The following is a 15,125-nucleotide window of genomic DNA, read 5'->3' on the forward strand; positions in this document are numbered from 1 at the left end:
GTTTGAGTGCTTTGTCAGCCTCATCCTGCTGTTCTTTAAATGACAAAAAAAACCCTCCCTCTTGATGATGCTGTGTCATCAGGTCTGATTGTTTCCGTCCTCTCATCCCACCACTCCATCTCCTGAGGCTACAGATTGTCTCGTATAAACGCAATCAAATCGGCACCAAGAGGCCATCATCACATAATCACCCTGCCCAAAGCAAAGATTAAATGAAGATGGAAAAAGTACTCTAGAGTTTAATGATGAATCTTTCTATAAATATTGTAAGTGTTCCTGTGGACCCTGGGAAAAGTAGCTGTTACATCAGTTACAACAGCAAACAAACAATTTGGGCTGTAAACCACAGGGGAGGTCACATCTTCTGTATTTTCTCTGGGAATTTATGTGTTTTAGTAACTGGCACAGCAGCAGTCTTAAAGGATCAAAACTCCAGCAACACTTGGACTATTAGAGGAATAGTTTCTACATTTTAGGAAATACACTTGTAAGATGATACAGTCCACTCTCATGCCTGTACTGTAAATATGAAGCTACTGTCAACAGCAAATTAGCATAAAGACTGGAGATGGGGCAAACAGCTAGCTCTAAAGGTAACAAAATCTGCCTTTCAGAACTTCTAAAGCTCACTTATGAGCGCCTTATATCCTGTCCAAAATCCCAGTGTAAAAATGACGAGATGTAGTTTTATGGGGGGGGTTATGTGCTGCACTATTTCTTGGCCGGAAACGGTAGCTAACTTCCTGGAGTCTCTGTTATTGTTGCCCGGAAACTGCTCCCGGCCAAGAAATAGTCATGTATCCTATAAGAACAACTTCACTGCCTTGAAAAAATGTTATGTTGAAAATATTAACAAAAATTATGATGAAACAGTTAAATAACTAACTAACTTGGGAATGGAGGAGGGGTGGGGAGGTGGGGGGGGGCTTGGACTACTTACCTCAAAATTCTGGCTTCGCCCCTGCAAACAAACTACAGTAATTAAATAACAGGATAATTTGTCTGTTAATGAATGCACAGAGGTGGACAAAATAACAGGAACAATTGCCAATACAATACAATAAAACAGCCCTGCATTAATGTCTACCAACTTGTGTGTGGTAATAATGTTCAGTTTTCACGATGATATCAGAGTTTTTATTCAAATTGATGATTGATAATTGGTGATTTTTTTGATGCTGGATGTTTTGGTGTTGTTGCTGCTGACGGAGTTGTAACAAGGACCAAAAAAGCTCAGCATATATCTCCAGTTTTCAGATCACTACAATGGTTACCAGTATCTCTCAGAGAACCAACTTCACTATTGCCTGTTCATAAATCATTGAACGGTTTAGGTCCTACATACATATCAGATCTCCTGACCCGGTGCGAACCCTGCAAACCTCTCAGGTCGGCTGGTTCTGGATTACTGGTCGTTTTAAGGATGAAAATTAAACATGGTGAAGCGGCCTTTAGCTTCTATGCTGCTCAAATGTGCAACAAACTGTCAGATGAGCTCAGATTTGAGACAATGCTACTACTTTAAAATTCAAACTAAAGACCAACCTATTTACTGTTGCTTTTAACTGAATTGTGTGATGCTCTGTATTTTATGTGGTCTGATCTACAATTTTATATACGTGCATAACTGATTACAAACCAACTTGCTCTTTTTTTTTATTATTGTCTTATAATTCAGCCTCCTTTGACAATTTGATCAGTTTTTCTTGTCAAATGTATTTGTTTGTATATTTTTATTCTGTGTGCTTTTGCTTGTTTGCTTTTATTGTATTTATCATTTGTTTTTTGTGCTTTTGCCTTTGTACTCTGTGAAGCTCTTTGGGTTGCCTTGGGGTATGAAATGTGCTATATAAATAAATTTGCCCTGCCTTGTATTGAATTATATTATATTGTCAGGTGTAACTCTGTCTACATCATCTATTTAAGAACTGTGTGTTGTTTTCTCTTTGTTTCTAACGATCAATGGATCTAAACCTGTTTTTAATGAACTGATATGTTGGCAGAATTGGGAAGTGAATTAAGGTTGAATATATATTGTATGTATCTAGAGGACAGTGAGTGTAAGCAGGTAAAAGGATCAGCTCTGATAATTAAACTGAGGTAAGGTCAGACTCCAGCCTCTCTCTCTCTCTCTGTCTCCTCTCTCCCTCTCTGCGTGTGCAGCAGGCCTAATGGCCGCCCGTTACAACATGACAGCGTCAACTTAATCCTCATTAAGTACTGTAACAATGCAGGAAGTAGCTGCTGCAGTCACGATTAGACGGGCTCACTATTTGGCAGGAAACGGCTCCGCTCTGCTGCGTCCAAGACACCTAAAAGCGTCCCAAAAGTTTTCACTTCTCACAGATTCTCTCCCCCTGTTGAACATAGTTTCCTCTGATGCTCCAGCACGAAGGAAGAAAGGAGAAAAGCAAAAATACGATCATTTACATGGAAAAACGAGATGAGCTGTCGGTTAATGAGCTGCATGTCATGGATGTTCATACTGGAAAATAAACGCGACTGTGTCTCAGATCTCACAATAATTTGTTTTCTGAATGTGAATCAAAGCAATTGAGAATTTCAGTCAATATTCAGCCGTGAGTTTGCTTTGATTGAAGCATTTTTTTTATTTTAAATGATGCTTTCATGATGTAGATTTTTCAAGCGTCCTTTCAGTATCTCGACTAAAAGTGCGCATGTTCATTATCTTTGTGGCCTAATTTCAAACGAATTTTTAATACTTTAAGACAGTTATGGTTTGCAGTCTATTTTCCATTCTTGACTGCTTAAAAACCAAAAGAAAATACATCTCAATCCAACATTTTTCAATGTAAACCAAATGTATTTAATACTAAATCAATGGTTACCTGTTCTAAGCAAACTAGTAGTCCTTTGTCAGTACTTTAAGGTTTAAACCACTTTGCCTCCACAAAGTCCAGACATTATCCAATTAACAACGTTTATTTTAATACCTGGATGCTATAAAAACCTCTAAAGCTTTGTCATTTAAGACTAACTTCTAAATACTTCTCAAATCCTCCGTCTTAAAATATGTGTAAACGCTATTTGTACATCAAGCATAATGTATTACAGTTGCCATTTTGTAATCAGATTACACTGAAGGTACATGTAATCAGTGTAATAAAAATGGTACACTTGTAATGGATGTCATGTCTCGCTGAGGAACAAAACTCTCAGTCAGCCCTGCAGGATCACCACAGTCCCCCCTGGTCCATCTCTCCAGAGAAGATTGAAGCAGATTTTTAATATAAGTGCTGCGAAATATTAAATATTATGTCACAAACGGGAAACTGTATCATCCTGAATGATCTGTGACATTATTTTCTTTATCCTGGTTGGTTGTTCTTTGTTCAAACAGCAAACATCTGGTTGTCCATGTCAGATATTGAGGTTTGAATATGTTGTGACATAAACCGCATCCCCTCCAGAGATATTTCCACTCAACAGTTGCTTCTCTCTAAACGTTGCATCTCATTCAATCAAATGACATGATTTCAACCTCCATTTTTTATAAGACATGGTATGAACAATCTCTCAGGCAGCTGTATGTGAGCACATATAATAATAAGACCTTATGACGACCTTTTTCTGAACAGGTGACCTGATCCTTATCCTCCCCACTGGTCTTTCTGGTTCCTGCATTGGACACCAAGTTTTGTCATTTCTTCGACCGTTTCCTCAGAGGTCAGTTCCCTTGTAGCTGATATGAACAGCAATGACCTCCACACCTACACGGCAGTCTGAGAGTATTTGCAGTGACACGTTTATTTGTATTGTGTTGATTATGAATTCCAGTTACTAATAACCTTTGAGACTCTGTTGGTGTTATTGAACAGCAAAACCACACAGTTCACTCTGCATTGTCTAATATTATAACAAACACAGTGCTGTCTGTTTCTTGAGGAAACTATCTCTGACCAAGCACAGACGCCTCCATGTACAAAGCACATCAACACATCCAAGAATTTCGTTTTGAGTCAACTCATGGATGTTAATTACCTGCAAATGATTAATTGGCCACAGACTAAAAATTTAACCCTTGGACCTTTAAAAGAGGGCAGGCCATAATCAAAACCTCTGCTCTTGTGGTTTGAAAATTGCTCTCTTTCAAATTGGATTTTGATATAAAACTATTGTGTTTGGCCTTAAAGGACAATTCCAGTGGGTTTGACTGATGATTTTTAAATACATGTTATAAAGTTTAATAATTTTCCTTTTGCTCTCGGCAACCACTTACATTGTGTAAGTGCAGGCTGATTTAAAAAGTTTGCACCGCATTACTTTATTAGTATGATAAACCTTTGACAAATATTAATGCACACATGATGTTTTGTGTGATGTATTACACAACTTAAATAATAGATTTGCACTTTTTGTATGCGTGTCTTAGTACAATTCTCATATACTCTGTCATTTATGCCGCACAAACCATCAGTTATAACTACTGTTTTATTTCACACATTAGTGACATTAAGCAGTAAAGAACAGAGAGCATCACACTTCTCTACATTCATTGTCTAGCTCCTCTCTTCACATGATGATGGTGAGACAAATTTGAAAGATTATTTCATAAGAATGATCAAGTAATTCTTTTTATTTATAAAAACTCATAAATGTGTTCAGCAGCGTTACAATGATAAAACAAACGGCATCCATACTGTCGATTTTATTGCAGTAATTACTTTGAAAAAAAAAGTAATCTCATTATGTTAAGGAAACAAATATCCATAGTATGAGGATAAACTCTAAATCCTAGGGGGGAGGTTTATTATAAGCCCTTTGGGGTTTCTTACCTCTCCTGCACAATCCCAGCTATGTCTGGTTTTATCACTTCCTTTGTGCTAATAAATAAACCAAACTAAAATGTTCCCAACTAAAAACACATTAGTGTAACTAAACTGACAGTATATGGTAATGTATTGAGTATATAAAAAAAAAAAATCAACATTAAATAATTAAGTTATTTAAATACAGATTTATGTCGCCATCATCTGGAAGAAATAAGTAAAACAGAATATGAGAAAAACCAGAGTGATAAAAAAAAACAATTACTCCAAAATGTTTACATGGAAAAGATAAAAATGTGAGTTTCATCATGAAACAACATATGTGCAAAGATTTAACAGTCAATCTTATTCAGTAGAAATATTACTGGTTTCTTGACTCCAGGCAAAATGTGCACAACATACACATGGACACCACAGTGGGAGTGAGGTGGTACAACTCTAAAGGGAAGTACAGTCAGGCAGCGAGTCGACTCAATATCAGTGTCAGAAATGATCCAAATACCTTTTTGATCCATCTCAAAACATGTAAGTACACTTTTCATACATTAATAAATACTATTGGATGTAAAGCAAGCCAGTGGCTGCATTTACTGTGTATAAAATGTTCAGCTGGTTCCAAGGTCTTGTGAGTCCACTGTATAGTTTGGAAATCGTCTTCAATCTCCACTCAAGAAAATAAACCAACACGAATCCTTGAGTGAATAAACTACATATGCAGCTGTTCACTCAACCACCAAGCACATATCAAACATACCACTACACTACATTAAGATCATTTCAGATATATAGTGTATATCTAAATGTACGCTAACTAATACTGCGTGTCAGAACTGGTCAATGAGTGCTTTGAAAAAGACAGATAATGAATTCATGCACGACAATAGAGTGAGTCCCATCTGGCTGTGTTTGTTTAGCCAGTGGATGGATTGTAAAAGCTAAATGTGCTCTCAAATTTCCCATTTTACTTCATCCCAAATAAAAACGCCTCCATGATGATCGTAAGAGATGAGCTAAATGAGACAAACCAGCTGAATTTAACCTTTCATTCTTTCTCCTGCAGGTTAAATAAATGATTACAACCACTCAACCAAATTGTCAGTGTGGTACAAATGTGGCACTTAATGCTTTCTAAAAAACTTCAGATCCAGTCATGATGCCCCAAACAAGTGAAAGGATCCATCAAATAGAAGCCTACCAAATGACATATTGCAGTTTATCTTTTCATTGTCTGCCTCTCCTTCCTCTTACCCTTTCACCAACCATTTCTTCCTTTTTTTCTAGTCTTTTTATGCCATTTTCCAGCCATTGCTCCTCTCCTCTCCTTTCCCATGTCAGGCTGGGGACTTGCTCTCAGAGCAGGCTGGCCAGGCTGGTTGTAGGTCCGTTCTGAGGCTGAAACTGCACAGGGGGAAGGCCATCGGTCCACTGGAACACAGCACATTACACAATTTCTTTCAAAATCCGAGCAGAGTGGATTGATTTGCTGTTTCTAGGTGGACTGACAATATATTGACTGATTGATGCTGTGCTTACACTGATGAGGTTGTGCTCAGGGAGGCTGCAGGCCGCGATGTGGTCCTGCAGGAGCTGCTGGGAGAAGTTCTGATGCATCTGGGCTGCCTCGTGGGCGTCCATGGTGTTTCCACAAGCCTTGTTCAGATCTGCTGGGAAAAGATCTTTGTGAGTACTGATGACCACACTCATCAATACACTCAAGACATACAGTACTTTGCAAAAGTTAAGGCACTAAAGGTAAAGTGAGGATGCTACAAAAATAATGCAATAAATTGTTTTATTTATCAATTAACGTCATACAAATGTCAGTAGAGAGAAAAACCTCTACTGAATCAATATCTGGTGTGACCACACTTTGTCTTTAAAACAGCACCAGTTCTCCTCGGTACACATGCACACAGTTTTTCAAGGTATTTGGCAGGTAGGTTGTTCCATGCATCTTGGAGAACTTTCAGGATGTCTCAGTTGTTTCTGTCTCTTCATGTAACCCCAGACTGACTCCATGATGATGAGCCCTGATCTCAATATCATCTCTCTGGGAGCCATATCATCTGTTGCAGTACTCCTCGTTCATCTTATCACTGAATATAGTTCCTTATGACTCTGGTTATATGTTTGGGGTCATTGTCATGCTACAGAATAAACTTTTGCTCAGTACTGTATATCACGTTGTCTCAGTGTGATGGTTTGTTTCTTCAACCACTTTGTTCCTTTGTCCCTAAGCCTTGTCCACTTCTAATCCAGTCTTGGCTTTTTAGTGACCCTCTAGCCCTTCCTCTGGTGCCACCATAAGGGCAATATGTCCACTTGCACACCAGAAATATGATGATCTAATGGGCAGATTGCAGTGAAATGTACTGAGCAAATCTACTGTACAGTATGTGCTCTGAGGATGAAGTCTTTCCATTTTGGACACACCATCAGCTTTCCTCTTGCACCCCCCTCAGGACAAATTGTAAACTTACCTTCCTAGCCTTTGAATTGCCACCTACATCTCAGATTCGTTTAGTGATTAAGAATGAAATTCAGTCTGATTATCAGCCTGCTGAGGATCAATAAAGTATCATCTAATTTTAATTGTAATAGACATTTTAGCTTGCAGGAGAGTCAAGGTTTTAGACATTCTCGTTTGAATACATTTTGGGAAAATATTTCCTGTATCAAAACGTTACCATTAAACCTAATATTGACTTCAGTGTGAGGTAAGCTTTGCCGTACCTTTGAGCAGTGCAGAGGACCAGAGCTGCACAGACATATCTGGGATCTTGCTGGCCAGTTGCATGGCAGGAACCACCATATTGTTACTTTCCTGGAGAAAATATGGAACCAGAAATGTACTCATGATCATCCTAAGACATTACTGTATGTGGTTTTAATGCATGAGATGGTCGGAGATATGTAGACTCACCCTGTGATTCCCCAGGACAAAGAAGATATGACCCAGTAGGACTAGTGAGCAGGCAGTCAGCCTGTTTAGATCCTCAGCATTTGACATCTTTAGAGTCTCCCTTAGAAATCTTCTGTTGATGCAAATTTACATGTTAAGCTTACTTGCTTTAAATATAAGGACAAAACATTAAGACTGAATGTAGCTGTTCTTACTTTGCCTCATTGTAACGTCCCTGGAAAAAAGACAGGAGTCCCCTGATGTAAAAAGCTGCGGCTCGTAGACAATGAGAGCTGAAGAAGTCAAAATTATATTATTTTAAGGACCTGAACAAAATATGAACAAACATGATATGATGTTGCATCTATAGTCACCTGACAGGAAAGTTGTGATCGGGGTTAATCCTCTCTAGAAGGCTGTACAGCTGTTGATTCAAGAGGTAAGTTAGATTCAAAATTTAAAAAAAAACAAACAAAAAAAACCAGTAACACACATTTGCATCCATTTTTATGCTGGATGGAGAAGCAGCTCTCTCACCTCTTGATGTCTGTTGCCTTCCCGGATGTAGACGCTGGCCAGGTTGGTCACAATGAACGTCCACAGCTCCTGGTGTGTTGTCATCTGACAGAGGGAAGAAACAGCGACAACATTAAAATCATCAAAGCATCATTTCCTCAGTTATACTGCAAGCTTTTCGGGAAACTGGTGGCATGATCACCGTTTTCAGAAACATTTACAGACTTGTTGGCTGGTTAATGACAATAAATCTACTGAGTTTAAAAGATCTGGATAAACCCAACCCCAGGGAACTTTAACTGATCTACTAACTAAAAACACACTAAATTGTAGATGTGACATTATGAAATTCACCTGTAGAGCAGCAGTGAACTGAGCCTCTGCATTATCCATGCAGTTCACAGAAATACAGTAGAGGCCCTGACACAGAAAAAGAGGAAACAGATGTGAATGGTTTATATTATCTGGGACAGATGCATCTAGTAAATAGTAACAGTGAGCAATTCTGCAGCTATTTTACTCTGCAACTGAGGCAAAACATAAACAAGAAAAAAGGGAAAGGTCCTACAACATGTGTTAGTAGGATACAAAGTCCATTATTATAGTCAACACACTGCATGGGACACCAGTTGAAAGGCAATGGCTGAGCTTTGATAAAGGCTACAAACAACAACAACATATTGGTTTCAATGAACTTAAGTCCAACAGTCATTCCTGAACATTGTCATTCTTACAGATGTATCATGTCCCATTTCTCTAATCATCAGCATGCCTTTGTTTCCCTTTTAGTGACAGTGTTTTCTTTGCTTGTAGACTTACGAGTAGTGTGTGAAGCTGAGCAGCATGATTTGTAAACAACCTGGGAGACTGCTGGCAAAGCTGGCAAACCTGAGAAATCTTAACACAAACAGGAATTATCACCATCTTAAGCGGAAAACAGACAGTTACAAAGCAGACTTGTGTTCGAGAATCAGTCCTTTTATTCATCATCCACTCCTGACTGGCGACATACAGCCGGTGACTCACCTCTTGTAACGCTGTGGCTTTGTGTCCGGTGACCAGCCGACACATGATGATGTGCTCCAGTAGGATGACTTGGAACGTGGACAGGATGGGACTGTTGTCCAGCACTTTGAACACAAACAGACGGATCAGAGTTAGTTCAACATTTCTGTCACTGAGGAGGAAATAAGCAGCGAATATTACAACAAACTTACTCTTCAGCTTCTCCAGCTGCATGAGAGCTTTGTCCGTGTACTTCTGCGCCTTCTCCAAGTAGCCCGCCTGCATCGAGTGCATCACCGTCACCTTTTAACAAAACGTATCATGTTTCAGTTGCTTTGCGGCGCAGACACAGAAATATTATTTAAAAAATGTTGAATTGCACAAGAGTAAAAACCACCTGCGTGTGTGACAGAATCTCACCAGGTACACAAGCACACACATATGCTCCTTGGGCAGCCAGTGGAAGAGAGCAGCTGGATTAGTGGGAAGGATCTCATCGTCATGGAGAGTGGAGATGGTCTGGATACACTGCTGAAGCTGCTTCAGACACGGCTTCACGCTCTTTACCTAAAACCAACATGTAGATCAACAGTCTGACTTTGTCACTTTAAGCATCACATCCCATCAGAGAAGCAGCTAATTATTATTTTCGTGATCGGTTAATCTGCTGATTATTTTCTCAATAAATCTTTTTATCTATAAAATGTCAGAAAATAGCGAAAATGCTGGTTTTGATTTCTTAGAGACCATAGTGACGTCTTCAGTATCTTGTTTTGTCTGATCAACAGTTCAAAATCCAAAGTTATTCAGTTTACAATCATGTATGACAGAAAAGCGTCAAATACTTACATTTGAGGTGATGTAAACAGCAATTTTTTTGGCATTTTTGCCAAAAGGTGTCATTTCCCTTCAAGTGTGTGTGTGTTTGTGTCTGTGCACACAGCCTAGGAAGTAAGTATTACAATTTGAAAGACTAAAACAATTATTGGATAATCAAAATAGTTGCCAATTAATTTTCTGTTTATCAACTTATTTATGAATTGAATAATATATTAATTGACTAATCGTTGCAACTCTGTATATGATCAAGAATGCTTTTAATTTTACACAATAAACATGAATCAATCTATTAGATAATTATATTAACTGTTAATTACCATCACCAAGAGAAGCCTCTCCTACATACAGAGTGAGGTTGCAAAAACACTTTTTCTGTCCTAATATTGACTACAGCTGTTATACTTAAGGGCTCAGCAAACACCTGTTTACATTACGATTCATTAATTGAATCAACAACGACAGCTTTTACGGTTACTAGTTTAGGGTTATGTGTAAATATAATTCACTGAATAAGTTTTCCTTTAAATTTCAAATGTTTGTGTGAAAAATGCAAAGAACCTTCCTGTATTAGACATGGGCTTTTAAGACTGGGAAGATAAACCATTTCATATTGTATCTGAGCCTTTCATTTGCATAATATTGAAAAACCACAATGAGACAAACTGAATGGATACATCTGTACCTGTCCAGCATCCAGGTAGTGTGTAACCTGCAGCACCAGGAAGAAAACTCGGAGGGACTCCTTCTGAATGGGGTTTCCCTGCCAGTTCTCTACAATAGTCCCGCACAGCGTCAGCAGAGGGTGCACTTCGCTCAGCTTCCTCTCCATCAGCAGCAGCTGCAAACCCCACAGAGACACATGCAGTTTACAGAGTTGCATCTTGACACTAACAGCATGTAGTGTGACTTTAATTTGCAGTATGATTTAAACTCACCATTCCTTTACTTAATAAGAACAGAGCTCTGCAGTAAAAGAAAAGAATACCAAACTTAATGTGAGAAAATGAGCATTAAAACAGAGATCAATGTGGAATCCTGTGTTCTCAAACATAAATCTGCTCCTGTTCACCTTGTGTACTCTGAGCCCATGACTCTTGCATACTCTGCTCCGACTCCTAGCAGGTCACAGGCGGATACCAAATCCTTCTCCAGTGCATGTAGTTGCTGAGAGAGAGAGAACATCCTGCATATAACTGAAACATGCTGCCAATAAGATGAGTACGTTGGTGATAGATGTTATTTTCTTACTGCCAGTTGAAAAAGCAGTCTGCAGTGCCAGTAGGGAGTTTGCTGAGAGATCTGGATGGCCTTACGCAGCACTGGCTTTGCCGAGTCCACCAAGTTCTTAAAAAGATGCCAACAGATGAGTTCAACTAAGACAGAGAAAAACCACCAGCAGCATCCGCTACAGAAAGTACAGGAAATTATTTTACTCTTGTGTTTAAGTTAAAGCCTAATTAATATTTCTACGTGATAAAACAACAAAACGCAGTTTCCCACTGAAACATGAATCTTTGTGAACTTTTCACATCACATTAGGATAACTGGATGCAAGTCGGGCTGCAACTAACTTAGCAGAGTATGGCTTTCATGATCAATTATTCTACCAAATGTGATGAAAATCCATGGTGGTGTCACAGCAACACTCCAAAACTTTTATATTCAATATCTTTGAATATAAAACAGAGAAAAGCAGCAAACTCTCACATCCGAGAAGCTAGAACATGAGAATGGTGAGCTTTTTGTGTTTGATCAATGAATTAGACAATTAATAAATTGTCAAAACAGTTGCAGATTGATTTGCAACAGATGGACTCACCTACCTGTTGACAATAAAACTCTGACAGGATACTTGCTGCTTCAAACTTCACATCTTCAAATTGAGAAATCTGAAGTAAATAATTGAGGAACTGCCCCATAATCTGCGAGCTTAGTGCCAAAATAACTCCTGAGCATCTTCCTAGGACTATGAGATGCATATGATTATGAGGAAGATGCAATGATGCTGAGGTCACACACCTTGTATTAATTTGCATTTAAGCTCATATTCAGAAAAAGGATACTTGCTGAGATATGAACCACTGTGGAAACAAAAAGAAAACACTATATTAATGTCAGCAACAGCAGTGAAGTGATGGTGCAGTGAATGAAAAAGGTATCACACACCGCTGGACGTGTTTCCAGTGTGTAACTCACCGCCTTCTCCAGGTGAGTCTGGGCCAGCTCGCTGTTCTTTGTGTGACGGTACAGCACCGAGCCCAGCTGGAGGTGAGTCCGGGCCTCGACCCTCGGAGGCGGCTTGAACTGAAACACTGCCTGCAGACAGTGGACGCACAGACGGATCTTCGGCGGACTCGACGTGCGGAAATGTTCTGCAAAGCCCAGTAGGGCCAGGTACCAGGGCTCCGGGGCGTCTGTGCTCGCGGCCATTCCAGCCGCCCGGAGACAGAATATCAACAAAAATATATGAATCTACCCCCTGACTCCCGCCGCCACCGCTGGCCTCTCTCAAAATTTTACCTACTACTTTTTGGTTTTTACGGCGGTTGGCAACCAGCGTGTTAGGTGCATTACCGCCACCTCCTGCTTCGGGGTGTGGACCAGAGATTAAAGGACCAGTGTGTAAGATTATTGGCATCTAGCGGTGAGGTTGCAGATTACAACTATCTGAATAGTACGGTGGCCCTGAAGTGTACATCACAATGACAAATAGGAAAACACAACGACAAATGACAAAACACAACAGCAAATCAAAAAACACAACAACAAATAAAACACGACAACAAAAGAGAAAGCACGACAACAAATCACAAAACACAACAACAAATAACAAACACAACAGCAAAAGCAGAAAACACAACAACATTAACTTCTACTAGAAAAGGTAGGTACCTGCTATCGACAAAGCTTGTTGCTGATTGGACGCTTTCCTATTGACAAGGATCATCGCTGATTGGACGGACGCACTGTTCGTCTTTCTAACAGGAAGGAGTCACTGTCCTATCTATCTACCTATCTATCTATCTATCTATCTATCTATCTATCTATACATATATATATATATATGAAAGCATTTGGATCTTCGTTTTTTTTTTTTTTTTTTACTTCACACGAAAAACAGAGAAACAAAGTAATACATTGATTGTTTATCCTGTTATGAATCAAGTTGAACACAGCTTTGGGTGGAGACTTCAGGGACCCCAAATGAAGGCAGACAGCGCCTCCTTCCTGTTAAAAAGACAGACAGTGCGTCCGTCCAATCAGCGATGATCCTTGTCAATAGGAGAGCGTCCAATCAGCAACAAGCTTTGTCAATAGCAGGTATCTACCTTTTCCGGTAGAAGTTAATGTTATTGTGTTGTCTGCTTTTGCGGTTGTGTTTTGTTATTTGTTGTTGTGTTTTTTGATTTGCTGTTGTGTTTTGTCATTTGTCGTTGTGATGTGCACTTCAGGGCCACCGTAGAATAGCCCTTCCCTCACCCTCTCCCATGGATGTATTATAAGAGCTGGATATACTGAACCGAAAATTGTTTGGTTGGCACATACCATGGATGTATGAAGAGAACTGGATACAGGGATAGTGCCGGGCTTTGAAGCCAATTTGATATAGCGGCCAAATCATATAATTACAATGTCACGTGACACTACTGGGCCCAAAAAGACTTTTTCCCATAGACTTACATTTTGAAAGAAACATCTGTAAATCAGCGGATATGTTTTTATGAGTGTCAATACTCCCGCCAAAATTACTTGTTTCAGTATTAGAATTTGATCCATTCGGTCTGGTCACATTTTGAAAGTCTAGAAGAGCTGCACGATTGAATCATTTTATCCCCATTCAAGTTAGCCAGAGGGATAAACTGGATGTTATCCATCTTGGCCAGCGGAAGTCTCTAGTGAGCATACTCCATGGGCGCATTGGGCCCATAGAGTGTGCGCAGTATGTTTTCGCCACTGAGCAACTTTCATAGGAATGAATGGGGCCCTGCCTCCGTATCCAGTATCCACTCTTTATACATCCATGGCGCATTGTGATGATGTCACAGATTTTTAAGTTGCTTTTCTTAGCGCGAGGAAAGTTTGACAAATATAAAACCTCTAAGAATCAAAAAGTCATAATGGAAAGTCATAATTGTCCTTGTTTGCAGCTCGAGGTGTCCTGTCAAGAGTTTAACAAACATCTCTTTTACAACGGTGGTCCATGGGAAAAATGCTTTTTGGGCTGCAAGGGGGATTTTTCAGTGCAATGCCACCACTTAACACTGGTTGGCAGCAAGGCTGAGTGGTGGTGCCCTATCCAGCGCTTACAATACATCCATGCCTTCTCCTTTCAAGTGTGTAGGAGAACCTACACTAAAAACGTGAAACGCCCTCTCAAAAGCCAGTGTTTGGTTTGTCTGTTCTTGGCTACTATGGAAATATGGCGGGTTCCGTCGAAGAGGACTCGCTCCCTATGTAGATAGAAAGAGCTCATTCTAAAGGTAACGAAAAGAAAACAATTCTTATTTTCAGGTGATTAAACACTAATAAAAACATACTTATAAATATTATATTCCATTTCTGCCACTTCGCTAGATGCCACTAAATTCTACACTCTGGAACTTTAAATCAGTTGGGTCTAGATGGTTGCCCTAGATATGTGAAACTATTGCAAGATTTGTGAGTGCTGTGTCATCATTGTGCACATTGTACAAAATAATTATGTTTTATGATGTGACAACGCTGTGGTTAAGGTCTGGTTAGGTTTAGGCACAAAAACATTTGGTTCGGGTAAGTGAAAGATCATGATTTGGGTTAAAATGATCACTCTCACCAGATATTTCACGGGTCTGGGGTTACCATCTAGACATTAAATCCTACCCATTCATTTTGTCTGTCTAATAAACTCAAAGAAATCTCTACTGCTCAAGCCACTTGGCAGGTTCATTTAAGTTTTAATGCTGAGCTTCTGAACTCCAGTTTCTCAAGTTCTTCCTTTATATTTTATCTTTCTTGATCATACTTAGTAATACTCTATCATTGCATGTGTAAGACTCCTCAGCCTGACAGTGCTCATATAAACCGGTTGGATG

At 39.4% G+C, this 15,125-nt stretch overlaps 1 protein-coding gene across 1 annotated transcript; it reads right to left on the reverse strand.

The window, feature by feature from the left end:
- Nucleotides 1-4,434: 4,434 nt before the first annotated feature.
- On the reverse strand, nt 4,435-12,650 carry mau2 (MAU2 sister chromatid cohesion factor). Its single transcript, XM_042429884.1, has 19 exons — nt 12,250-12,650; nt 12,117-12,134; nt 11,877-11,942; nt 11,302-11,397; nt 11,123-11,217; nt 10,989-11,016; nt 10,736-10,891; nt 9,634-9,780; nt 9,426-9,516; nt 9,235-9,338; nt 9,028-9,105; nt 8,563-8,628; nt 8,230-8,313; nt 8,067-8,116; nt 7,908-7,985; nt 7,714-7,825; nt 7,524-7,614; nt 6,324-6,451; nt 4,435-6,215 (listed from the first exon to the last, which is right to left on the reverse strand). Exons 1-19 carry the CDS (start codon nt 12,481-12,483, stop codon nt 6,141-6,143), a joined length of 1,797 nt encoding a protein of 598 aa, XP_042285818.1. The 5' UTR covers nt 12,484-12,650; the 3' UTR covers nt 4,435-6,140.
- Between the last annotated feature and the right edge of the window lie 2,475 nt (nt 12,651-15,125).

The sequence above is a fragment of the Thunnus maccoyii genome, chromosome 12, assembly GCF_910596095.1.
Source record: "Thunnus maccoyii chromosome 12, fThuMac1.1, whole genome shotgun sequence".
NCBI classification, from domain to species: Eukaryota; Metazoa; Chordata; class Actinopteri; order Scombriformes; family Scombridae; genus Thunnus; species Thunnus maccoyii.

What these genes read in the sequence shown, in the direction of transcription:
- mau2 (XM_042429884.1), bottom strand. Translation starts at nt 12,483, where the DNA reads ATGGCCGCGAGCACAGACGCCCCGGAGCCCTGGTACCTGGCCCTACTG. An exon ending in AAGCCACAGCGTTACAAGAG is followed by an intron (nt 9,106 to 9,234) that starts GTGAGTCACCGG and finishes GTTTGTGTTAAG; the next exon opens with ATTTCTCAGGTTTGCCAGCT. An exon ending in CTGAGCACAACCTCATCAGT is followed by an intron (nt 6,216 to 6,323) that starts GTAAGCACAGCA and finishes GCTGTGTTCCAG; the next exon opens with TGGACCGATGGCCTTCCCCC.